At 28.6% G+C, this 26,752-nt stretch overlaps 4 protein-coding genes and 1 long non-coding RNA gene across 8 annotated transcripts in view; 4 read left to right on the top strand and 1 right to left on the bottom strand.

The window, feature by feature from the left end:
• LOC117209018 (ATP-binding cassette sub-family G member 1) overlaps nucleotides 1–2,232 on the bottom strand; it is a 35,295-nt gene extending 33,063 nt beyond the window's left edge. The window contains exon 1 of the mRNA XM_033450577.1: nucleotides 2,049–2,232. The gene's annotated coding sequence lies outside the window, so the exon portion shown is untranslated. The remainder of the gene's footprint in view (nucleotides 1–2,048) is intronic.
• Nucleotides 2,233–4,188: 1,956 nt separating this feature from the next.
• LOC117209048 (eukaryotic translation initiation factor 4E type 3-like) lies at nucleotides 4,189–6,026 on the top strand. 2 transcript variants are annotated; one of them, XM_033450635.1, is made up of 6 exons: nucleotides 4,190–4,361; nucleotides 5,008–5,128; nucleotides 5,195–5,302; nucleotides 5,362–5,484; nucleotides 5,572–5,668; nucleotides 5,741–6,026. In XM_033450635.1, the coding sequence occupies exons 1-6, from the start codon at nucleotides 4,192–4,194 to the stop codon at nucleotides 5,773–5,775; spliced, it is 654 nt and encodes a 217-aa protein (XP_033306526.1). In that variant the 5' UTR covers nucleotides 4,190–4,191; the 3' UTR covers nucleotides 5,776–6,026. The 2 variants fall into 2 exon arrangements, with proteins under 2 accessions (XP_033306525.1, XP_033306526.1); XM_033450634.1 differs by having other exon boundaries at nucleotides 4,189–4,361; nucleotides 5,572–6,026.
• Nucleotides 6,027–9,872: 3,846 nt separating this feature from the next.
• On the top strand, nucleotides 9,873–10,146 carry LOC117208994. Its single transcript, XR_004487821.1, has 2 exons — nucleotides 9,873–10,027; nucleotides 10,094–10,146. It is a non-coding gene; the product is annotated as an uncharacterized LOC117208994 (long non-coding RNA).
• A 3,171-nt stretch (nucleotides 10,147–13,317) lies between these two features.
• On the top strand, nucleotides 13,318–19,862 carry LOC117209050 (rhythmically expressed gene 5 protein). Of its 2 annotated transcripts, none has more exons than XM_033450638.1 (4): nucleotides 13,318–13,712; nucleotides 16,859–17,030; nucleotides 17,122–17,211; nucleotides 19,265–19,659. In XM_033450638.1, the coding sequence occupies exons 1-4, from the start codon at nucleotides 13,602–13,604 to the stop codon at nucleotides 19,657–19,659; spliced, it is 768 nt and encodes a 255-aa protein (XP_033306529.1). In that variant the 5' UTR covers nucleotides 13,318–13,601. The 2 variants fall into 2 exon arrangements, with proteins under 2 accessions (XP_033306529.1, XP_033306528.1); XM_033450637.1 differs by lacking the exon at nucleotides 13,318–13,712 and adding an exon at nucleotides 16,031–16,215 and having other exon boundaries at nucleotides 19,265–19,862.
• A 1,865-nt stretch (nucleotides 19,863–21,727) lies between these two features.
• Nucleotides 21,728–26,394, top strand: LOC117209144 (actin-interacting protein 1). Of its 2 annotated transcripts, XM_033450825.1 has the most exons (14): nucleotides 21,728–21,874; nucleotides 22,779–22,900; nucleotides 22,986–23,076; nucleotides 23,168–23,315; nucleotides 23,384–23,551; nucleotides 23,763–23,931; nucleotides 24,015–24,143; nucleotides 24,239–24,343; nucleotides 24,410–24,730; nucleotides 24,799–24,918; nucleotides 25,008–25,166; nucleotides 25,442–25,444; nucleotides 25,528–25,678; nucleotides 25,795–26,394. In XM_033450825.1, the coding sequence occupies exons 1-14, from the start codon at nucleotides 21,859–21,861 to the stop codon at nucleotides 25,902–25,904; spliced, it is 1,812 nt and encodes a 603-aa protein (XP_033306716.1). In that variant the 5' UTR covers nucleotides 21,728–21,858; the 3' UTR covers nucleotides 25,905–26,394. The 2 variants fall into 2 exon arrangements, with proteins under 2 accessions (XP_033306716.1, XP_033306717.1); XM_033450826.1 differs by lacking the exon at nucleotides 25,442–25,444.
• Nucleotides 26,395–26,752: the final 358 nt, after the last annotated feature.

The raw sequence follows: 26,752 nt of genomic DNA, 5'->3' as shown, positions 1-26,752 counted from the left end.
ACAACCAATAGTGCCAACAATACAAGCTAAATACAAAAATCATAATTCAAATAATTGAATATAGTAAGATATATTAGAGTAAGATATATTTGTCACAAAATTTCAATTTAAAATTGTATTTCATAATTTAATTCTCTTGATCCTAATTTATAATTATTTTATGAAAAAATATTTTGTCATTAATAATATTTTTAATGTCGTTAGAATAATATTGTTGTTAAATGCAATCATATAATGTACAAAGAAGAGCTCATTAGTATGGTTTTTGAATAGTTCACTTTTGTCTTAACGATTCAATAAAATCGATACTAACAGGTCTAGACCTGAAAACCGTGACTTTGCCACGGTTTATCACGTAATTGGTGAAACGCGGTCGTAGAAACTGCCAAGGTGCACTCGTAACTGTCTTTTTAGTATATATACTTTACCTATCAGTGTTTACACATACAAATATGAGCCTCTGCACTACGTTTCTACAAGAATATACTTACAATATATATACTGTCGGAAACAAAAATAACTAAACAAGTAATGGAAGTAAGTATATATGTGTATACTTAGATATCAGTGAAGTTTAATCTAACCAATACTAGCATTACATCTTTAAGTTTTATGTATACCGTTATATTACATAGATTATTTAGTAAATAATTGAAATTAACCTTTACATTTTGTATAAATAAGCGGTATTTAACAGAACTTTATCGATTCCTATTTCCTTCGTCCACTTATTTTTGCATCCTACTGTATGTCAATCACTATTCAAGATTTTCAATTGCGAAGATTAATGGAATACATATATATGTATATATACTCGACGCCATGCATGTATATTCTATTCACATTTTATTGAATATCGTCTCATAAACACGCTTCTAGACAATAACCACTATAAGAGCGAGCTCATTTACTTCAAAAATTACCAACGTTGCATTGATCGATCAAGCCTATAAATAAAACCACCTACTTGTATGAATATACAACTCGAAGTATGAGTGTACATATACTACACAATCTAACCTGATTTCGATTACTAGTGAATTTTTACAGAAATGTTTCAAGCTATTAAGCTATCAAGAATTTTAGATCTATCAACTATATTATATGCTTAGGAATGTAGGAAACATAGAGATGTAACATAACGTGAGGGGAAGCCATGTTAGACGCTCATTTCGATTAACTGAAGTAAATTGTTTTTAATTTTTATTCGGGATTATTTAGAATTTACAATAATACATACATAATTGTATATATTACTTGTTACAGTATGTATATATTGTTATATGTATATATACTTGTCATAAGACAGTGACAGTCAATATTAATTATAAGCTTTATTCAAATTCATTGCTTTGTCAAGCATTTGATTAACTATCATCTCAACAGCAATTGCAAAGTGTATGTATGTGTTACATACTGTTTATTATATAAATTATTTCTTATCAAATTATCGTTTTCCTAGTTCCCACAAATAATCATTTTCTCAATATGAAGTTAGATATTTACGTCTTCAAATCTGTCACACTCTTTAGTCACACTCTTTATAATAAAATATTTCGTATAGATTCGTATAAATCCTTTTCCTAATTTCTAATATAAATTCTACTAATTGATAAAATTCATAAATAATTATATTTTTCTAAGATAAAAAATATTAGACATCTATATTAATTTGTGATAAAACAATTTCATAATAGATAATAAACGCATGCGTGAAAACGCGACCAATCAAATTTGTGCATAATTACACTACATCTCTATATTCCTAGATAAGCAACATGATATATATACATACAGTAAAACTGAAAGAAAAGATATTAAGGAGGAAGAGAAAACGTTATTGTAAAAGCTAAGAGAAAACAGATCCCTAACACTTCGATCCGCTTTTAAAACGAATGACAGATTCACATGCGCACATCAGTCTATTTTCACAGCTTAGATTTTATTAAAGAAATAATGTTAAGTCACAATTTCGTCACAAGCAACGACAACCAAAAATGAATGTTGACACATTTATATTGTTAAGATTGATTATTAATTAATCTTACCGTATTGTTATAGGAATCGTCGAAGCGTAGGATTGAAATATAAAATTGATTTTGGGATGAAGTATGTGTGATGTATGTTGAGAACGAATAACATGAAATTTGGCTGACAATGAACAAACAAAACAACCAAAACACCCGAACGTTCGCAGAAGACTGACTATGTCGTTGCCGTTATGTTACGACGTGCTCTCTCAATTTATTTCTTTCTCTGTCCCTTCTGCACGCAAGCGTACAGCACCGCACGACTTACAAATCGTCGATTGGCGCATGTCATTTGAATGTCTTATAATTAGACCACAACTTTTATGCATTTTTATATTTTTATGAACATAATTAAAGAAATGGAATTTAAATAGAAATTTGTTTAATCTACCAAATATTGTAGTAAATACTTTATTTTGGATATTTTACATATTTTTGTATATTATATGCGTTTATATTTATGTCCTATCAAATTTCCTATAAATGCATAAAAATCCGCAATGTACCCCCATAATTCTATATGAGCCGCAGTTTTATAACTTTTTTATGAAAAAAAAAATATATATATATGTTAATTTTATTTATAATCTTTTTATATTATATACTATAAAATTGTACATGTTAAATATTAACACTAGAAAGACCATTCAAACCATTCTGACAGGTGAATAAATTGGCAAAAATTTGTAATTCTTGCTAATAAACATAATTACTCGTAAAATTATATTTTTAACAGTAAAGCAATATACATTAATTAGACTAACGTATACAAACTAAAGAAAAAATTCGTAATTATCCATTATTATATATTGTAAATAAATATTTACAATTCTGGAAAAATTAACTAAATTGTATAGGTATGTACATAAATTAAAATTAAAAAGAACAATTGAATATTTATAAAAGGTGGGAAACTAATATTGGATATATGATAATAATGATAAGTGATAGTTTTTGATGTGAAAGATTATGAATTATTTAAATTCGGTATTAAAGAAAAGTTTCAATTTATTTCCTAATATATCCGTCTACAGCAGCACTATATAATTCAGTGACATAATTTCTCTACCTCTAAGATTGCAGGCAAGACATAGCAGAAATCTGATATACCATGCTATGTTATACTCTAAAGTCATTAATTAGATAACTCATTGTAAGATAGATCTCACCACGATTGTGAATTTCACATTATATCTGCGATTTGCTATGGCGAATATATGTAAAAATTATATTCAACTTGAGTGATTCGATTCTTGATATCGATAAAAATGGATTTGGCATTTAACAGAATATCCTGCATGCTCTGTAATATCGATTAATCAGGGTTTTTATTACGCCCCCTACAATTTATAACATGGCGCGAGTGTAATTAGTCCTTTTGAATGCACTCTGTTTATTTAAACAAAATTTTAATTAATGCTCGATTAAATAAACTTCTGGCCATTGAATTGATTTATCTGGGTATGAAATACTATTATGTGGATGAGAAATCGTAAGTAGTAAGGACATAAGTATTTGTCCCACGGTAAATTCAAATAAATGGAATTCTACCGCTATAAGTTACAATCTAATACCACAGAAATGTAAATTTTGTTTTAGCTTATAAAAAATAGAAAATTATAACAACGATGATTATAATAAATTGTTGCAGGCATAAATTTACAATGAAAATTGGAAAATTATTAAATTTGATTGCGTTATAATGGAAAAATCATTTTTTATAACATCGGCAAAGACCGTTGATTATCGGACAACCTTGCCAAGGGTATGTCACCTTGTATTTAAGGAGCATTAAACTTGGGAGCGAACTGAAATAAAATTGAGCCTTTGTACAGTGCGGATCGAAAAAAATATATACCGTTAATATAAAACATGTAAACCACTAATTGAAAACAATTCTACTGTTAACTCATAATAATATGTCATTAATATCTGTTTGTATCCACATCTGTACTATTGCTAATTTTCGAAACTGTTGATAAATTCGCAAAGCTACTTGATAAGTTCCCTAAACTATACAATTCGCGTTACATACATTTTCTCTTAAAGATAGATTATCTATATCGCTGAACATTTTTCAAGCAACAAAATCGTTTGTTTTTGTTATCATCTTCGTTCGGTCACATGATTTTTGACGTTACAACGCAACCTATACTTATGTATGCGCATCATTATTTCGAACATGGCCGCGGTAGAGTACGAAACGAAAGACAATACTTCGACCGACTTGTCGGACACATCGGTATTGTCGGATGAAACGGTAAAAAGGATCGAGAAACATAAAACGTCGGGAATACCCTTGCAATCGTCTTGGACATTTTGGTTGGACAAGTAAGAAGACTAAATTACTTACAATTTTGTAAATTTACTGATCCAATGTAGAGTATATTATTGCAGTGCGTATATAATTTCTTTTTGGTTTCATTTTTATGAGACATTAAGAAAATATATCGGAGTAATGTTTACTTTTTGTAATATCGTAAAATTATTATAGATGATGGAAAAACTAGTTAGACGTACAAGAAAACAATGTAACGATGTGAAACAGTATTAGGTGGTATTGGTATCGTTTCATCTTTATTTATAACCTATATCACTATACGTCAATCTATATAGGATTTTTATGATAAAACTGCAGTTTAATATGATTTAATATATATTCAACAATAATTGTATCTCATGTTAGTGTTTTATTATATTAATTCAGGAAACAGTTTTTGTTGTTTTGTAGATATTTGGTTAGGAAGATGGAATTGTTTGTATTGTATAAAGTGTATGTAATGTACAATATGATATATTTAAATGAATAATTTCCTTATATATCTTCCTTTATTGTATGTATATTTTAAATAATATTTTCTTTGGTCTTTTGTTATATTACAAAAAGAAATGTAATAAAACATAATCCTGAAAAAATTGAATCATTGTTTGCTCATAGTGTATGTAGAAAGTTCTAAAGAGTTGGTAAAATTGACAGAGCTATTTCTGGCACAACTGTCGAAGAATATAAAGAAAATTTAACGAAGATTTATACTGTGAACACTGTGCAAAGTTTTTGGGCTGTTTTCAACAATATACCAAATGCTAGTGCTGTACAAGTAAGTATATTTTATAATATGTTGGTTAATATTGATATAAACATGAATAAATTGTTTCTACAATAGGTCAGATATAGTTACCATTTAATGAGAGATGAAAGATATCCATTATGGGAGGAACCAGTCAATCAAAATGGTGGAACATGGAGATTAAAGTGCCATAAATCTGATACTGTAGGTATTCGAATTGTCATTGTTATTTAACACATGTATATTAATAACAATAATTTCAGGAAAAAATATGGAAAGAAATAGTGCTTGCAGCTATTGGAGAACAATTTACTGATTGCGTTGCAGAAGGTGATGAAGTTTGTGGAGTAACTGTATCTATTAGGGAGAGAGAAGATCTTGTCCAAGTAATGACTTAGACAAAGTAAAAACTAGTTGAACTAAAGTCATATGCTACAACACTATGCTACAAAATTTTCCTCCCTTCTTTCCAGATATGGAATGCAAATGCTAAATTAGCATCAAAAGCTACAGTTTTAAACAAAGTTCATTCTCTCTTACCTAATGTAAACTTCTCTGAATTTTATAAACGTAAGCTTGCTAGGATTATATTTTTATATGTCTTTGTTTTTTATTCTGTTCTGTGATATTTGTATTTTATAGCACATCAATCACATCATGCCTATGGCCGTCGTTGAAGAAGTGTTAGTGTTATTAAAATGTTAATATGTAATAATAAATGTTAATATAGGAATGCGAATGCAGATTCTAATTATATAAGAAAATTTCTATACGTTTACTTTACTATAAAAGTTATATAGATTTTTAATTTGTTGATATTGAATTGTTTATTAACGTTAGTTAAGTATGTAAATCATTTATAAGCGTACAAATATCGCTGAAATTGTAACATTAAATTGTCAAATATATTTTTATATTTAGAAATATATTTCTGACTGCTTTATATTTATATAATAATGCAAATTATTTTGTATTATCCAAAAATTTTCCATTAAGTATCTTTTTTCATTTGCCTTGTATAAAATGCCTTTATTTCATTATCTATAATAAATTTTTGTACGATTTATTTGATTCATCTTGAAATATTCATCACTGACATATGAAGATAATTTATAGTAATAAATATTAATTTAATAATAATGACACAGTATAAAAACAACCGCATTTATAGTATTTCAATAAAATAGGTGTAGGTATGCGACCCTTTTCGTATTCCGCTATACCGACAAAAAGAAGAGATGGTGACAAGCAACTTCTTTCACATACTTTTAAAAGCAGATATTTGAATCTCTAATTATACGTCTATAAAGACGATTCGTTGCCCGGCAAAACGGCGCCAGTTTAACTTTTTACTGCTTTTCAATATTCCTCGTATTGACGTCAGTGAACGAATACCTCGAAAATTAAGAAGTTTATTCGTATACGAAACTCCATTAAACTAGTTTTAAATTGCATTTAAATTATGTCCCACACGAAGATGTTTCACCGTTTACATCACCCATGTATTCCCCAATCTTCAAAAAATATGCAAATCAATTATAGGCTTCTGTATTCTCTGTCAAAAATTTTACTTCGTATTTTTTCAAAATTATGTAATACGAGTCTTTCTCCATTTTTTTACGTAAACTTTCTATCATTTTTAAACTATAAATTTTTAAATTTAACTATTAAACTAAACTCTAATATAATTTTTAAATTTTTGAATTTAAGTATTGGACCAGTTTTAATTTTTAAATTTAAAATAATATTCTATATAAAATATTTAAACTTTTAACATAATTTTTAAACTAATATAGTTTTTAAATTTCTAATTATTTAATTAATAGACTAGTATGTTTAAAATTTTTTAATTTGATTTTTGAACTAACATAGCTTTTAAATTTAATTATTAAACTAATACAATTTTTAAACTAAATATTAAGAGAAATGCGTTACGATACAATATTTGTTTAAACTTTATCAATAACTTTTTATAGTAATTTATTCACAAAAAATGCAACAGCACCAACACGTCCTTGTAAATAGCTTTACGGATACATTCAAGTAGTATAATGCATGTATGTACATAGCCAAGATTAATAAGGTTGCGTTAATGTCAGGAAGACGAAAATAAAAACCACTGAACTTAGACGTGTGTTATCAAAAACATAAGTCATCATATGCAATTATTTGCAAAATACGAATTCCGTAACAAAAAATTCTCTCAATCTTGTACATTTCACCTTTCGAAATTGAAAATGTGAATAAAATTATTATATTACTTTTATTCGGTATCTCTCGTTCGACTAAAATGCTATTTGGCATCAGTCAGTAAAATCTCAGGTTAAAACGAAAACTTGGAATTTCCTGAATTCGGAATAACGCTGTCAATAAGATTTGCGTAGGTTTGTACACGTGACCAGACGTACTGTTATATGTCTTTGGAATTCAAAACTTGTGAAATTTATTGCACTCATATGCAAAACCGTTCGATAGGTAGATCCGGCATTTATTTTCGCGCTATCAGTAACTCTTCATTGGTATTATTGATATTGGGCCAATGGAGATCATGACAATTTAGAATCAGATTACTTAATTTTTAATTTTTAATTTAATCTATTTTAATTACTAATCTCTATCGTTAGAAATGTACAATACAAAATAAAATTAAATATTCAATAGGGTAGTGATCTAAATTATTATAGTCATAAATAATTCAATACTATTTAAAAGTTAATACAATGGGAGAATTAATTATCTCATATAGATAAAGATGACAGAGTAAGAAAATTTGTTTCATATAAAGTTCTTAATCGATGTTGATTTTCCTCTAAAAATCAACATTATATTAACTCGTTTCATTTACAATCTTTTTTCAGCCAATTTACATTGTTGAATTTTGACTTTTACACAGTGTGATTATGAAAGGAAATTCCAAGAATTTAATTATGACCTTTTACGTCATAATTTCTTCTTTCATCTGGGTCCTAGAATTTTATAAAATTAGTCGATGGTTTCAAGAAATTCCTTTGATAACCTATCTTTCTTCTTACTTAATCATAGAAATTCTTTTGCACCTCTGATTTATGTAGTGGAATTTTGTAAAGTGTCTATTATTCTAATGCATTTTTTCTATCTTGGAAAGGTAATATTTTCGTAAGATATTTATATATATTTTATGCGTTATTTTATCTAATTTAATCTTTAACTTCATTGCTATAAACCAATACACAATACACTACATTTCGTTATAATAGTTGATTAAAATTGATATTTCATTATAATCAGCCAGTAATAAATTATCCTTCACGAAACGACGTAGAAATAACGTACATAGTTAATTTACAAATAGTTAAATTAACTTTATTCAACAGATTATCATACGCATCTACGTATTAGCATAAGGTATTTTGTATTATGAAAAAGGTTAGACTATTCGTAAATAAAGAATACATTATCCAATTCAAATTGAGGAGAACTAGATTTTTCTCATACACGAAATGACGATAGATAAATTATTTCTGTGTGTATATAATAGTAATTTTATTTCAAGATAAATTATTGGCCAGGTATCTGCGACAACCTTTAGAGGCCGAAGAAGGAATTCTCATAAAAAAATGTAATTGTATCCCAATGATGAGCCTGCAGATCTTAGCATGATAAATTTAAGTCATTCTCTAACAAATCGCCATATCGAAAAGACGTGGCAATCCTCAGGAATTTTCAGCTATAAGGCTTCTACACTCATTAATCAATCCTAATATTGTTCCATATATAGTAGTAGTAGTAGTAATTCTGCATTCCTTAGAGGCGCCACATTCTCGCATCACTCAGCGCGCCAAAAAATTCACGCATAATCATTTCAACTCGCTGACACCGTTACCGGCAACAAATCGTAACTCATTTAACTCTCTCCGGCTTCATTTCGATATACTGCGCCATTAAATCGTTGCATACTCATCTTTTTTTCTTATGAATTAATATTGTTTTTATACATTTGTAAGACGCGGCAAATATTTTCGTGGCGCCACATTATTAACCCATGAGGCTACGTTAGTCGAAATATCAATGTTTATTAGTTCTTTTTGTTTATGGAATATTTTTTATAGGATTAAAAAAATGGGAAATTTTTCCTTGCATCCTGGTTGAAATAATCTCTTAATATTTAATAATTCTACAATTATTATAAATACAATTTTAGATTATTTAAAGGATTCAATTTAATACTTTAATATAATATTAAAATAACTTTAATATAAAAATGATTTGTTAAATACGTGATTTTTTAGGTATTTTATGTTTCATCTACCTCGGTTTGGAAAAACGTAATTTTATTTTACATTAATACAAATACTTGAAATTCACACCAGAAATTTTTAAAAAGAGTGAAACATCCTGTAACTATTATGTCAACCGGAACAAATTCTGCACCTCGCTATCTTGGATGACGATCGTTGTGATGAAAAGCGGAAGCGATTTCCATAATCTTGCATTACGATATTCATTTCACGATTGACAATCGTCCTACATTCCATTTTGACACAACTGACAATAAATAATAAAAACAAACAATAAAAATAAAATGATATTTTTTATGTTAATTTATTTATTAATATTTACAAAATTGTTTTAGAATAACAGATAAAATATTCATTGTACAAAGCGGATTCACTGTTTTCTTCTTTTCTATAACAAAACAAGTGAAGTATACATTTTTATTCGATCAATTTAACATCTAAATGGGAAATAAAAGCGAGATGCACTTGTAACAACTACAAGTAATTCATAGTTCGCGAACCAAGAAAAACGGTTGTCAAGCTTCACTGCTCAGTTTTGTGAAAAAGTTAAATTGTTGGAGGGGCAACATTTTTATCTAACATACTATACATATATTTACATATTAAAAATACTAAAACACACATTTATATAAACGAGTATGAAGTTTCATAAGTTTAAATAAATCAAACAATGAATATAAATTAACTGCTTTTTACATAGTAATGTAAGTTTCATAAGTTTAAATAAATCAAATAATGAATATAAATTAACTACTTTTTACATAGTAATGCTCAAAATGTTTTAATCACACCACCTTTTAATTACAAATGTTACATTATAATAACTTAATTAATGAATTTTCTTGCTAACGTAAAATAATAATAAGCAAAACATGTTGATTATGTGGAGTAGGAGATCACTGCAAAGTTGAAAGGCAAACAAAAATAAAGAATATATGTATATTAGTTATGTTGAGTAAAATAACTTTGTAACTTATTCTATAATTCTCTTATCTTATCTTACCTTCTCATCATCATGCAACGTACATGTTCTAGATTTACCTTCATTAGACTTTCGTTTTTAGCATCTCAATGCATTTTTCATATAGCTAAGAGAAACATAACCTTAGGAGACCGTAATTGATGAGAATACAGTTGATCAATTAAAAATTAATCAGAATTTATCATGGACTTCTTTTACTCCCTTACTCTATATAACGTAGTAAGAAAGTTTCTTAGGTTCACGAGATTTTCATGGATGAAAATCATAGACAAATTGTGCACGTGCAATCATGTTGGATCATATGTCATGAATGCCACAATCAATAGATTTGGAAAGTAGAATGACTCATTCAGTCAACGAATCTCCATATACGATTTTTCTAAGGTCATTCATTTTCAAGTAAATTGTTTTTCACAATCAATTGTTTTTACGCTGATTTATCGATCGAAAATATATTACAATTACATTCATGAAATTGTACAGCAGTGATTTTCAACCATAAACAATAAACCATTGAACTTTTGTACGTGCATAATTTTATTAAATAAAACAAAATTTATTAAATAAAACAAGAATGAGCTTCATAGAATAATAAATTTAATATTTTGTGTTTATATAATATTCTTTTATTAATCATAGTCATGGAGTATAATTAGAAAATTTGGTTGTTAAACTTTAGAGTATCATCTATATTATAGGTTATGTTTTTCGATATATAGGAAAATGATCGAAATCGATTCTTAATAAAATTGACAAACTCAAAATCATGGTAATATAAATTAAGATTAAGATTTTGAGAATTTGAATTCACACAATCCTATATATATGTTAATTTTTAAACGTATTATATCTTTAGTTTTGTACTTAATTAAATTATGTTATAATTTTATTTACTGTTACGACGAGTTTTCATGAGTTGTAGAAATATAAATTTTTATAATAATAAATGCAGAATGTCGTTTTATAAAAATTAATAGTGGACTGATTTGTGTTATAATTTTCATCTCCCAAATTCATAAAGAATAATTTGAGAACCACTGTTGTAGATCTATTCTTATAGGTTCCGAATGACATAATAGTTGGATGACTGCATGCTGACTGTTAAATGTGCAGCAAATCTACGAGATAGTCGAGATTACCTGGAATGACGCTGGTTATAGTAATTGACTTAAACAGACGACCATTCGCATTGTCTGTATTTAGCTGCACGAATAATACAAAATACGTACAGGGCCCCTTATTCGTCAACGTACGCTTGCATCGACACGAATATGTGCGTGAAAGTATGTTTGTGGTACATATTTCAATTCTCACATTCGCTATTATCATAAAAAAGATTCATCGCCAATTTTTCTTTTGAAGTTTTCATAAAGATATCTAAATTGCTCATCATCTTAAATGAAAGCTTATAGAAATCATTTTCAGCATTAATAGCGTAATTGTACAGACTTGAACAATATACTAGATTATGAATTTTTATACACTTTTATATACATCTTTATTAACATAAGTTACCCATTCAGGGATACATGTAACAACTACGTACTTCATTTTAAATATTTCTTATGTTTTTAGATATTATGTGCATTTTGTACATTTTTATACTTTTAAAGATCTTATAAATGCATGTATATTCGCAATCTAAATATTACTATAAAAAGCATACTAATATATACTATACCTGTAAGAAAATATAGCTAAAAAGTATCAAAAACTCATATATCTTTCTTATTGCTATTAAAAAGTTATAATTGGTACTCTTAATATTCCATCCACGCGTCTTCCCAACGTGCTCGAGTAGATACAAATAGTAGAATCATTTTTAATATTTCATACATCATCTGTCCTACATAGAAAATCAATTTGTACTTCCAGATTCGCAAATTGTTAATTAAGTGACGGAACGTCATAAGCTGAAATGTTATTGTTCTATATTATTGCCCTCTAGTAATAGAATATATTTCTATGATGTAAATGAAAAATCATTTTATTTGAATTACACTTCTTTTTGTGTGGAAATTCCAAAAAATTGCGATGTGAGTGACTGGAAACATTTCTAGGCGAATATTAATTTATAGTTCGATTATTGACCTACGTCACGTACATCTTTAAGCAGCCATAAACTTTTATACGAAAATAAATCATATACGTATATGTATTCACACTAAAATAAATCATAGTAAATATTTTGAAAAACACACCATGAATGCGATACAGAAAATCACGTATTTACAATTATGATATTTCATTTTGAACAATATTTATCTTTTAATATTTGTATTGTACTTTCATTCTTTTATATGTGGAAATTCAATAATAGTAATTTTTGGCGAATAGAGTTAGGATCTTGAAGAATGTGATTCTAAGGGTTTATTGTTAAAGTAGCTGGAGGAACCTGATAAGCAAGATTGGATCCTTTCATGACAGTGAGCACCACGGACTTCCTCTTACATTTAAACTCGTTTTCAATTGATTTTCTCTGTGTCTACAATTTTTAATTCTATTGTAAAACTCTCATAATTTAATGTTCCAAATAAACAAAAAAGTTGATATACAATGAAACCTCTTTTTCTATCAGGATTGTCACCTCATTTTTAAAATATTAAATTTTTGTAGTTATATGAAATTACTATTAATTAATTAATTATTATGTAAATGCTGTAAAAAATACAACAGTGTGCCAATACCTTTTGTAGGCATTGTATTTTTGATATTGTATTACATATATAATCCAATGAATCTTAAAAAATATGAATTAAAGATTTTGATTCAGAGAACATAAAAGTAATGAATATATTTTTTGCTACACAGAAGTATCTATTAATTAGGTGACATCCTGGAAAGAAGTAAACATTATGGAACAAGCAGTGGACTCTGTTCCTGAAAGTAGGAGTGGGGGACCTGGTGTTTCATGGACGTCACTGGCATACACAACATACATATAACCGGGGTTTGAAGGAAATTCAGCCAGTTTGCAAAGACCATTGAACGTGATAGTCGTTTCATCATTTGCGTCCATTCGAGTCCACGTGAATTTTATCCAATATTACTACTAATATTTGGTTAGTTAGTAAATAATTCTTAATTTTGAGACTCGTTATCATATCATTTGTATATATATTCTGAATCATAAAACAAGTGTTTTCGTTGGTAGTATATCTGTGATAGATCGAATTCCCTAGATTAACAATACGTATAAAAAGTGTGTTCGTGAAAGCTACTAAAGATAAGTGAAATAGCAAATATGAAGATTCTGAGAACTGCTATGCTGTTCACCTTTGTTCTGGGATGCTATACCTTGAGTGTCACTGCTTCTGCGATTCCCATGTGGGAATTCCTCTCCAGGGGTGAGAAAGTAAGGATTATTTTCATTTCTAAATTGAAGACGTTATAGAGTAAATTTTTCTCAAAAAAATTATATTTGAATAAAATTTGATTTTTAATTGTTATTTTAATAATCATTTATTGGGACAAACACTACTTATATATATGGAACTTGGATTTGCATTATTTAATCTTTCATAGATAAACTTATTGTTTATTTCTATTTCACTTGAATCTTAAAAAATATATGACTGATGTATTTTGTACGAAAATTAAGTTTTTTCTTTTACATAAAATAAACTTCGCACCACAGTAGTTTGTGGATGATATCAACAACAGCAGACTTTCACCGAACACGATCGAGTGCATTCGCTGAAAATGCTCTGCTCGTGCACTTGTGCAGACCGGTCGAGTGTAATTGCGTGAGTGCGCATCGGACGTTGACTTTTCTCATGACATTGTGCCCTTCTTCTCGTAATACTTCTTTTTTTCATAGAAACGGTCTCAAACGCAACAGTTTGCGATCAATGATTTTGCCATCTGTTGATAGTAGCTTTGCTGTCAACAATAGCCATAGAATATTTGGAAAAATTTAATTCATTAATTTTTTCAATAATCTTTTTACAATACAACGTTAATTATAAAAGTTAGAATTTTTAATTCATAAGACTGATGGAGATTGTTAATCTCATAACAATACTGTTTATGGATGTCAAATATGTGGAAGCAAAATTAGTCAATCATGATTATTCGTTAATATGTTTTTTTTATTTTTACTTATTCTTTTTAAGATTATTTGAATCTTCGAGTAGCATATAAGTACGATAATTCATTATTCTGAGTACATTTCTATATTTCTTACAGTCGCTAAACGGATTACTGTTTATCAGTGAAGAAAGAATGTGGTAATCAAATACGGTAGCAAGAGAGCAAGAAAAATATGTTACATTATTCTTCAACATTCTCGCATTGCACATCCTAATATATATATATACAGTTCATTAAACTCGGTATAAAAATTATTATACATTTTATATATATACATATATGTATATACAAATTAAGTATTTCTTATTTTAAGAAATACTTAACAATATTAACTAATATTAAATTTCCTATTGGAGTAATTTAATATAATAATTTAATAAAGCTGTAATTATCCAAACACGCGATAATCTTGGTAAAAGAAAAAGGCGTGAAAATAGCCTTATGCGCAATATCTGTAATATGTTCGTAATATATGTTGGTAAAACTGATTGCACGTAAGTTGAAGTTCAAGTACGTGCTCTCTATCTATGGAGAGATTGAACTTGTAACTCATACTTGTAAATTAAGATATTTCAATATATGTAACATTTTTAAAATCTGAAAATTTGCTAATCTTTATGTTTATATAGAAAGATTACCATCTGTATTCATTTTCTGTTCACGGGAATTTTTTATCGAACGATTCTCTGTCCATTTAGACTCTCTTATTTTCGAGATCTTTTAAAAAATAACACAATGATCCACCATCGATCACGCAGCAAATTTATGTAGGTCAGCATCGGAATACATGGATGTACGAACGAGCACAACTTGTCGAGATTGAAACTTATCACGTTCTATATCGTACATAAAAATATTTTCTTCTTTATAAGTATCATTTTTCTATGTGCATGAATAAATAAACTCAAACACAAAATTAGTATATTTTTAAACATTTCATTGAAAAAGTAATTATTGTTAAAAATTATTACTTTATTTTAAGACAAATTTCTCATTTTCAGAATTTATCTTTATATGAATATATGAAATAAAAATAAAAATGAAAAAAAAAGAAACAGAAATAAGTATTCCAAATCATAGAATTAAATATTTCAAAATCTAGACATACGAATTCTGAAATATAGAAATAACATTCCAAAAATAAAATAATTCGCCCAGTATAATTGTATAAATAATGAATGACAAAAATTATAAAAGATTGATTCATCAAAAATATTACTACAAAAAATGTCTACGAAAGAAATTGTATCGTTACGCAAGTGAGCTTGCCAACACTGTTTGATTGGCAACACTTATCGATTGTTATTATTATTAAATTTCGAAATATTTTGTTGTTGTCCAAAAGACGTTACAGAAATGTCATTAGAAATTCTAAGGTTGAATATTCGCGTAATCGTTGAGCCATAGATAGAGCTAAAAGTATGTGGACATCGATCATTGTGCTTTACGTAGACGCACCACAAACGGGGGCATGTTTCACGTGGCAGACAGAATTTCTCGTGACGAAAAATAAAAAAACGTGTGTATCGCAATCAAAGCCCGATACGTGATGTACGGTACAGGCTGCGACACGCATATATATTTGTTTGTTATAACTGTAGTGTTCGATATCCTGTATGTTACACATTGCCGAGTTTCACCGGACGCGTGTAGAATGCATTTGCTCCGACGGAATGGAAAATAGCTTTCGCGATGATCGTCATGATGATTTACTCAGAGAAAAATGTATCCATCTTCTGTATACGATATGTATGAGCTATTCACAGGTCAAAGTTATTAACTCCCTTTCCTGAAATTTTAGTACTAAAGCACTTGATTGATGTTTATATTATATAATTTGTTTTTTTGGCAAATAAACAGCTCATATATTGATCTTCATAGTTTCATTTGATATTTGATTTGACATAAATGATGCTGTAGATAGTACCCAAGCAAATTAGCTCGCAGAATTGTATTCTGATTGATAATATAGTGAAATAAAAGGAGGAAAAAAGGGTTTTATTGGCACTAAAGAATAGAATATTGAAAATCGATGTTGCAAAGATATATTCTTAAAGACTTATATATTTTAATAATACAATATTTGAATTTGTTCATTGTGTATATTATATTATGCATAGTGCTTTATATTTGAACCATATTTTAATAATAATAGTAGATAATAAAAATAATAATATTAGAAATGAAAGGGAGAATTTTAAAGATCGGATTTAAGGATGTTACTCGGCGGGAAATAATATTTAAATATAATTGAACGAAATATTTGCAGTCATTACTGAAGAATTACTTCTTGTCACATAATATTTATTTGGTCAGTAACGATATATATTGCATCGAATATATATATAATATTGAAAGAGATTATTTAAATTTCTTTTTAAAGATAACCTATACAATGTTTAATTTCAGGCGAGTTACTTGTTAAGAGTATTCAGCATGCAAGTAGCCAAGTATTGTGCGGATTCATCCATGCCGGATTGCAACAAAAATTTATTGGTTGCCGGGATGAGGAACTTAGCTAACATGGACAATAACATACTCGATCAATTGGATCCATATCAACGTGATGCGAAAGGACTTAGTAAGATTTCCAGTTTCACTACATGGAATAAACCGAACATAATATTAAAAATTAATTCTATTTACGTTAACTTACTATTTCTTGTTTATAGTTTGGCGGGCCATGATAAAAAACGCATATTTTCCGAGACTTGCTCCTAAGCCAGATGAATTCTATTTCTCCATCGGAACAGATTCATTAGGTATGTATTTACGATAGAAATAAAATTTTGTAAAGATGATTGAAAGGTAAAAATAGTTTAAAATTGCATTCTAGGATCACTTTCTTGACCTTTGTAATTTTCTAATTGCCTCATAAAGTTAATTAATACAAATATTTTCAATTAAAACAAGATGTCTACAGACATGTAGAAAGACATTCTACAATTACATTCGAGAATCATTTTCTTGACCCCTGTTAATTTTCTAATTACCTTATGAAGTTCATTAATACAGGTGAAAGTACTAATTGACAAGGAAAAAGAAAAGAACGAAAAAAACCTGTACTCGAACCGACTACATAATAGTCGAGAAAAATGTTAACCGTGAAAATCAAGTTCGCATGACGTTTGTTAATGATTAAAAAGAAATGTAAGCGTTGAAAGAGATTATTATCTGCACGGTCCGAAATGAAGGAGAACAAATACTGTTGTGAGAAAGTTCCAAGTCTCAATCGCGCACGTTCCACTATAGAAAGTTTTTTTTTTCTTTAACCGAACGAGATCGCGTTTGATAGCAGAACGGTTGTTTTCAATTGGACCAGCTTCTTTTAACTGCACTTTCACCCGATCATCTGAACGAGTCAACCGAAGTTCGGGGAGGCTTTTTGAATGCTATGAAAAATGTTTATTTACTGCGAGGATCTGAGAAATCTCATTCGATGTTCTAGTTTCCCCCGTAGATTTTAGAGAAGAATAAAAGAAAAGAAATTAGAAGAGATGTTAGATGGAAATTTATTTTAATTGATCTTTAAGACCTTCTACTTCAGATTGATATTTTAATTGATTTTATTGAATTTCTATTGCCCAGATCATTGTGTATATAGGTTTATGATGTAAATTTTTTGAAAATGATAGTATAATTGTAAAAAAGATGATATTACAATGGCTACAAGAAGTAGTAGCACATCATTGTATTTATTATAATTTTCAAACTAATTAATTAAATCCAAGTATATTAAATTTTACACGTTTATAAAAATGTTATGCTATGATAATATCATGTGGGACCTAATAAGAAAAACATTTCATAGGAAAATAAGGGATGTGTCAGTACTTTTTATTAAAATAATTTTTCTTTTCAATTATGTTGCGAATTATGTCTTATTTTATATATCTATTGAATTAAATTTAATAGTTAATATAGTAGGAAACTACAAGTTTTAACATAAATCATAATTTTTCTATGAAAAAGAATGTACGAAATATTCGCCTAAAGCCTGTTTAAGTTGAATATGTCAGAGAGAGATGGAATTCTTAGTCGTTTAAATTCTTGCACGTCTCTTCCGAAAGTCCTTGCGGAGAAGAAACATTCGACAACGATCTGACGGAAGTAGGAAGTAGTATCATGGGATACTGACATAAAAATATTAGACGTTCAATTATCATAATGCGGAGGTCATATACGCGAAAAAAGGAATGACTTTTTAGTCACGTATTATTACGTGATTACATTCATTTATTAACGTGAACAACAAGAACATGAATTACTTCAGTCACAATGTTCATTCGGATTAAGCAATTATTTAATATTAACTAATTATTTGATATTATAATAATATTAATTCGATTATTTAAATTATTGATAGATTCGTTCTCTTCTTTAAGATTATTGATTATGTTAAAAAAATTTTGACGCAGTTTTTAGACAAACAGAATAGTTAATCAATTTTGTTAATAGAACTATTTAGAAGATCAATAAGTTCCTCTCGAATCTTTTAAGAAATAGCTTACAATTATAAAAATCGTTAGAATATACAAGTTGAAAGGTTACTAAAGGCCATTATGGGAATCTCTTTCTTCATATCGAATCATATAGAGAAATTACGAAGAGAAATTTAAAAGTATAATCGCAGAAGACACATAACTGATCTTTTTAAGCAATTTGAGAATCCTGATTCATATCAAGCGAAAATGAATTATCTAAAATAATTTTGCTATTCTAAACGTATTCATTATTCTTACTTTTTTCATAGAACCATTTGTAATCGGTTCCTAATTTTAAAGAAATCATATATTTATTGTTCTTATCTTTCAGCTGTCGGTGATAGCGATGTAAACGGCATAGGAGAAGAAACAATGGCAACACACGATTATATACAACCATCCTCTGAGCACACTGGTCCATATCTAGTTGGACCAATGGTGATTAGAGTGTATCCGGATGGTCGACCAGTTCCGGAAGACACAACGCGTCCTCTACCTCGCGATGAAGATATGGAAGAATTCAGGCGCTCCAGAGTACCTTCAGTCGAGGAAATTAAAACTGATAGTGAATTCTATGAGAAACAATTGAAAGGAAACTCATTCGCGGAAGCCAATAGTCATCGACAGTCTCAAGAGGAATCTACTCGATTCCGAAGTAGTCATTCACCATTTAAGAGACGATTACTTCAAGAAGTAACTGCAAAGCGTAAGATACGGCACCATTGAACAAGAAGAGTTTGGACTGGCGATAAAGAGTCGAAGAGCCTCGTCATGTAGGCGGCTATAAAATTTGTTGAATGTTGTTAGAAGTAATGACAGAATAAGAAATTATGTTTGTTCTTCAGAAAGTTAAAACTATTGGAAGGTATAGGAAGAGGTAATGAATAAACTGCAGATTTTTATGCATTTATAGGAAATTGCACAGAATGCACTCAAAATATGAAAAAATATATAAAATATACAAAGTATAATAGTGCTCTCTATAATATTAGATTGTCAGAAAAGTGTCTTTCTTTTACAGACACGTCTTTTACAACGATGCATCTTTATACAAACATGAAACCTAATCTGTCGAACGTTGTGATCTTTATTTTGATAGAACAAAATAGATCATACGTAATTCGATAAAATAATATAAAACGGAAAATGTTGTGCATCCATTATTTCCTTATAAAACAAAAGGAACTTTTCGGACGACCTAATACTTGGCAGATAAAACGATATTTTCATTGAAGTTTTCGTTTTTAATTATATTCTCAAAAATATGAATTTGCATAAAAATCTGTAGTCTTAGAATGAAATTTACTTTGAGATGTTGAAAGTCTTATATGGAAAATAATATCTTCGGTAGGTATAATGAAGACACATTTGCAAGAATTTGGGTCAATTTATATTCTATTCAGTTTCTATATTCAGAACTGTCGTGGTTATTTCTTGTAGTTGTGAAAAACTGGTCTTTCATAAAAGAGATAGCTGTTTGTTATAGATTATAGTTGAAGATTATTTCTTGATGAAGAGTTAATATTTCAATCATTTAGTCGTTTTGAACAATTTATTGCATGTAAGAGAATGAATGGAGAGTGATACTTTTCGATAATTTTAATTGTTTATGTGCACATTCTTAGATAATAATCTCGTAAAGCTTAATAGCGATGAGTTTGAAAAGACTGCTTTTAATAATGGTATTCATATGTTTCGTGTTAATGATCATACCAACTTCTAAAAACATTTACTACAGAATGTAATATTTAGGAAGTTAATTGACGATTGGTCGACGGTTGAATCGTTTGTAGTTTTCAACCTTAAATAAGTATATTAATAAGTACTTCAAATTAGTATATGTACTCCTCTTTTTTTATATTTCTGCACACTCTTTTATACGTAAATAATGTCGACCATGAATGTTGTTAATCACACAGTTTTCCATTAATTTATTATTTATTTCATCATCTATAAAAGTATCATTTATTTTTACATTGATTTCATTTATAATTTCACACACTATTCAAATAAGCATGAAAATAGACCAGTTCTTTTTGTTATTTGAGATATTTCCAAGTCTCAATTAGATTTTCAGTTGTTTTGTTTGCTTTTAAGGTACATATCTTTGTGGCATAAGGGAACTTACCTCGCTGAAAATTTATTATTTTTCATGCTGAGTGAATATACGTACAAAAGTCATAATATAATGAAATATATTTTTGTGTATACAATAATATTTGCGTTCGTTAAAATATTATATTTATTGCAGTCGTGTAATAAATTTCGAAAACGGTGAAAGTGGCGATTTGTAAATATATAATTTGAGTTTTGGTATTTTATATTTTATGAAAATTTTGTACATAATGTGCAATTTCGAGATTTATATTTGCATAGAGCACAATATTAGAATTTATTTTAGGATGATGAGCCCATATGTTATACAAATATGTAGTCTAGATTTTGTATAAAACTGCTCATAAATATTTGTAAGATGTGGTAAGATTAATATTAAAGTGAGAGAGATAGTTTGTCATTATAAATATTTTTAAGCTACAGATGATTTAAAATAAAATGTGATATTTAATTTGAGAAAAGTTCATTTCCTTCATCGTCATTTTAAAACATTTTATTTCTTATAATAAATGATTAAATGAAATCTAAATTGTTTCTGTTGATTTTTTACCTATTGATAACAACTATTTTGTTGACGACAGAATTTTTTATCAATATGGAAACGGGACTTTAGCGACGTCAGCTGTATAGTTATTCGCCGATCTTGTTTCAGTATTATCAATGCTTCAGCTAAATAAGGCAAGGGCGGAACAAGCATTTCGATGGAAAGTGTGTGGGGGGGAGACAGAGAAAGATACGAGGGAGGCATTGAACCGATTCCCATTGTTGAGTTTTTTCAAGTATTATTTAAAAGAAAGAAACGGAATAAAAATGTCCTATGAAACAAGTAAGTGACACCTACAGATTTTACCTATTTTTCGTGTATCACCGACAACTTATTACCCTGTATTTTGTGTGAATATCGAGCTATCCAATTTTCCGGTCTTATCTCGAGCCAAATCATAACACTTGAAGTGCATCAATGATTCACATATGTATGTAATGTCACGATTGATTGCAATTAAATTAATTATCAATTTTTTTCAGATACAACCATATATACAGAACTGATTATTCATTAAATCACCGGATTTTTCATTTTTTATTTTGTACAGTTTTACTGTACCGTATCATGAAGTAATTGTTTTGCATTTCTTGCTTTAAATATATTTGCTTTTCTATCTAAATTGGCGTAATTATGCTTACGATAACTGTAGCTTATCAGATCGAGTTCAATTTACTGTGGTGTATAGTATGAAATAGAACGAAAAAATGAATGGTTATAATATGAAAATAAATGTTGACATTGAAACTTAATTATAAATTGTACACATAATTAAATTTCCAAAAGGAAATACTATAAGTTGTAATTTTTAAACAAAGACTACAAATATATTTTAATATTTTGAGGATAGTTTTAAACATTTGAATTATATTTTTATATTATTTTTAATGTAACTTTTTTAATTATGTTTGGTTGTATTAATTAACTTTTGACCAAAAGTAGATTTTTTTGGGAATGTAGAAAGCAAGCAATAACTTTAGGCCAAGATACAGTTTTCATACCTAAAATAATTTGAAATATTGCATATTGGACTTATGCCAATGAATCAAGGAAGTATATTTTAGTTCTCATGAGAAAATGCATTCTATTATACAATTTTCAGATCTTATTACAAATAACATGCTATAAGACCTTTTTTATATTAGTCTCATATTAAAATATTAGTCTTAATTTCATATGTTTGCAGAATACATATTTGCTACACTACCCAGGACACAAAGGGGACAGCCTCTTGTATTAGGAGGTGATCCTAAAGGGAAAAATTTTTTGTATACTAATGGTAACAGTGTAATCATTAGAAATATTGATGTAAGTATAATATATAAAATAATATATTCAAGTCCTATATGAAATACTAAAATGCAATGTTATCTTATTCATTTTTTATTTTTAGAATCCAGCTATTGCAGATATTTATACAGAACATTCATGTCCAGTCAATGTTGCAAAATATTCCCCAAGTGGGTTTTATATAGCATCAGGTGGTATGTACAATCATAGATAACTATTTATAAAAAGATAATATATATAAGAACCCAATATAGACTTAAAAATTTATATGATTTTTTATAATAGATCAATCAGGCAAAGTACGTATTTGGGACACTGTCAATAAAGAACATATTTTAAAAAATGAATTCCATCCTATTGGAGGGCCTATTAAAGACATAGCATGGTCACCTGATAATCAGCGTATGGTAGTTGTTGGAGAAGGAAGAGAAAGGTAAATAATTTATAGCTCTAGTATGGTTTTAATTTTAGTAACAACTTTATTTTTATATATAAATTTAGATTTGGTCATGTATTTATGGCGGAAACCGGTACATCTGTAGGTGAAATCTCGGGCCAGAGTAAGCCTATTAATTCATGTGACTTCAGACCTGCTAGACCATTTAGATTAATCACAGGAAGTGAGGACAATACTATTGCTGTTTTTGAAGGACCGCCATTTAAATTTAAGTATGTATATGAAAGTTAAATGGTTTAATATAAATTGGTAATAGTAAGTTTTGTATGTAAGATTTCCGAGTATAAGCAACGTCTTTGTAAAAAGAAACATTTTATTAACAATCAGCTTCGTCACCCGCAAATCTTAAATAAAAACTTTATGTATTTGAGATATGAAAATTTTGAAATTTTTATTTAAATAATAAATTTATGATATATGCAGAATGACCAAGCAGGAGCATACTCGATTCGTTCAAGCTGTACGTTATTCGCCTAGTGGTAATTTATTTGCATCTGCAGGATTTGACGGGAAAGTATTTATTTATGATGGTACAAGCTCCGATTTAGTTGGAGAAGTAGGATCTCCAGCTCACCAAGGCGGAGTATACGGAGTAAATAAATGAAATCATTTAATGCCAAATTATTCTAAAGATAATGATGTACTCATTTTTAACATTTCTTCATAATCTCACAGGTGGCTTGGAAGCCAGATGGAACGCAGTTATTAACTGCATCTGGTGATAAAACGTGTAAACTTTGGGACGTAGAAACTCGCTCATTGGTTAGTGAATTCAATATGGGATCGACAGTCGATGATCAACAAGTATGTAATCCTTTAATTTTGCGATACAACAAACAATCGATAGCGATTTTGAAAAAATAAAAGTAAAATCGGTAATAAGATCAATTTTCTTTTAGGTCAGTTGCCTTTGGCAAGACAAACATTTACTATCTGTATCTCTAAGTGGCTTTATTAATTATCTGGATGTTGCTAATCCTACGAAACCTCTTAGAATAATAAAGGTAACAATAGTACCCATAGTAAGGATGCTTTTATAGGATGAATTTTTAATTTTTGGACACTTCTAGGGCCATAATAAACCAATAACAGTATTAACTTTGAGTCCTGATAGAGGTACAATTTATACTGGATCTCATGATGGGTATATTACCAACTGGAATGCAAAAACGGGAGATAATGACCGTGTCCAAGGTCACGGACATGGAAATCAAATTAATGGAATGAAAGCTACAAAAAATTTGCTTTATACCGCTGGTATCGATGATACTTTAAGATCGGTTGATATTGATACAAACACGTATACAGATACAGCTATAGTTAAACTGGACTCACAGCCGCGGGGTCTAGATATTTACACAGATCTAGCTGTAATTGCAACCGTTCGCCAGGTAAGATTATCATTTCATTTTATTTTAATTTAAAAACTAGTTAAATTAACAGTAGGTGTATATTCTAGATAACAGTTACACAAGATGGACGAAAGGTATCAAATACATCAATCGATTACGAACCATCTTGTGTGTCAATTAATCAAGAAAATGGTGATGTAGCTATAGGAGCGACATCAGACAATATGGTATATTTTTTTTTAATTTATATATAATTTCGTAAAAGTTAGTAAAATAGTAGAAAATATAGTGCATTGATTTCTTATGTAATTTTCAGATTCGTATATATACCTTATCAGGTACGAATCTAACTCCGAAAATGGAATTAGAACATTTAGGTACAGTTACAGACGCTGCTTATAGTCCTGATAGCAAATACTTGGTTGCTTGTGACACAAACCGAAAGGTGGTTCTTTATACTGTACCAGAATACAAGGTAAAAAAAGAAGTGTTTGTTTTATATAATTTATACAAACCTCAAATATCTTTGAAATTCATACATGTCGCTTGTACAAAGTTGCAGAAAAGGTGTTACCTGTTTTCCCATTTAACCTTCATCACTTAGTAGATTATTAATATATCTCACGCTTTGAACGCATATATTGTAATTAATATTTACCATTAGCAAAATATTGTGATTGCTATATTGTATGTATTTACATTAATTTTTTTGTAACAATTGCTCCTCCTAAACGCTTGTTGGATTTTTAGAGGGTGAGTAAAGCTTTTCGCTTGGAAATAAATGTTGTCTGATCGTAATTTAATTAAAAAATTATTAACGAAATATAACTTTACAGCTTGCGCACAATAGGGAGTGGGGTTTCCATAACGCAAGAGTGAATTCTGTAGCATGGTGTCCTAATTCAGCTATGGTTGCAAGCGGTAGTCTTGATACGACGATCATCATTTGGAGCGTAACAAATCCAGCAAAACATACTATTATTAAAAGTAAGTATACATATATAATCTCCGTTTTTTTGTAATGTTATTTTATTTCTACACTTGTCATACTTTATCTCAATGGAAGAAAATGTATGCGATTGTAAAAAACAATTTTGTTTCAGATGCTCATCCTCAAAGTCAAATAACACGTTTAGTTTGGTTAGATGAGGAAACATTGATTTCAGTCGGGCAGGACTGTAATACTAAAATATGGCGTATAGAAAAGATTTAATTAATGTTTTTCTGAAGATATGTTGTTTTTCCTTTCTAAAAGAGCTTAATTTTTTGAATGCATTTTATTTATTTTGTAGTCATTAAATAATATTGTATATTATTTTTGAATACGATTTTTCGAATAAGATTGATTAGTCTATATTACAATCATTTACATTCGGTATATTGAAATAATCAAAACAAGTACATACTATATACAAACGAAATTGCAACAATATCTCTTTACATTTTTGCGCCAGTGTGAATTATAAACAACAGTTTTTTATACGACAGGTATTTTTTAAATATTTACAATGTAATGAAGGAAACATGCCCTTTTTTCTGATTCATCGATTTTTACTGGATGATTTGTAAAAAGTATTAATTATGAAAAAAAATCATCAAAACAGAAAATGTCTGTCTAACATCTACTTTGTCTTTATTAAAACAGTGTAACGATAACAAGAAAACAGTAACAATTCGAACACTAAGGGTTTCGAGGAACGTCATCACGCTTTAAGTTATTTGTACATTTAAAAACAACATAATCAAGATCTTACTCGCCTTATTCTTAATCAGTCTAGTACTGAATATTTCTTAAAAAGATGAGGTACGTAAGTTTCTCATATTAAATCCTTTCCTAATGTATTTTCATATAATAAAATATTCAATTCTTATATTCAATTGCAACATTTAAGTATTAAATCCAAAAAAAAAAGAAAGAAATAGTTAAAAGGGATCATATAAGTTGGAAAGTAGTCTTTATGTATCTTCATTTTAATCCATTACACGCTATAATGGACTCCTTTCAACTAAATAAATAATTGTACAGAGTATGTACCACTTAAACAAGGAAGCATTTTAATA

This window comes from Bombus bifarius, unplaced genomic scaffold (assembly GCF_011952205.1).
Source record: "Bombus bifarius isolate JDL3187 unplaced genomic scaffold, Bbif_JDL3187 scf7180000008165, whole genome shotgun sequence".
NCBI lineage: Eukaryota > Metazoa > Arthropoda > Insecta > Hymenoptera > Apidae > Bombus > Bombus bifarius.
This window is presented reverse-complemented; position numbering and strand designations above follow the sequence as displayed.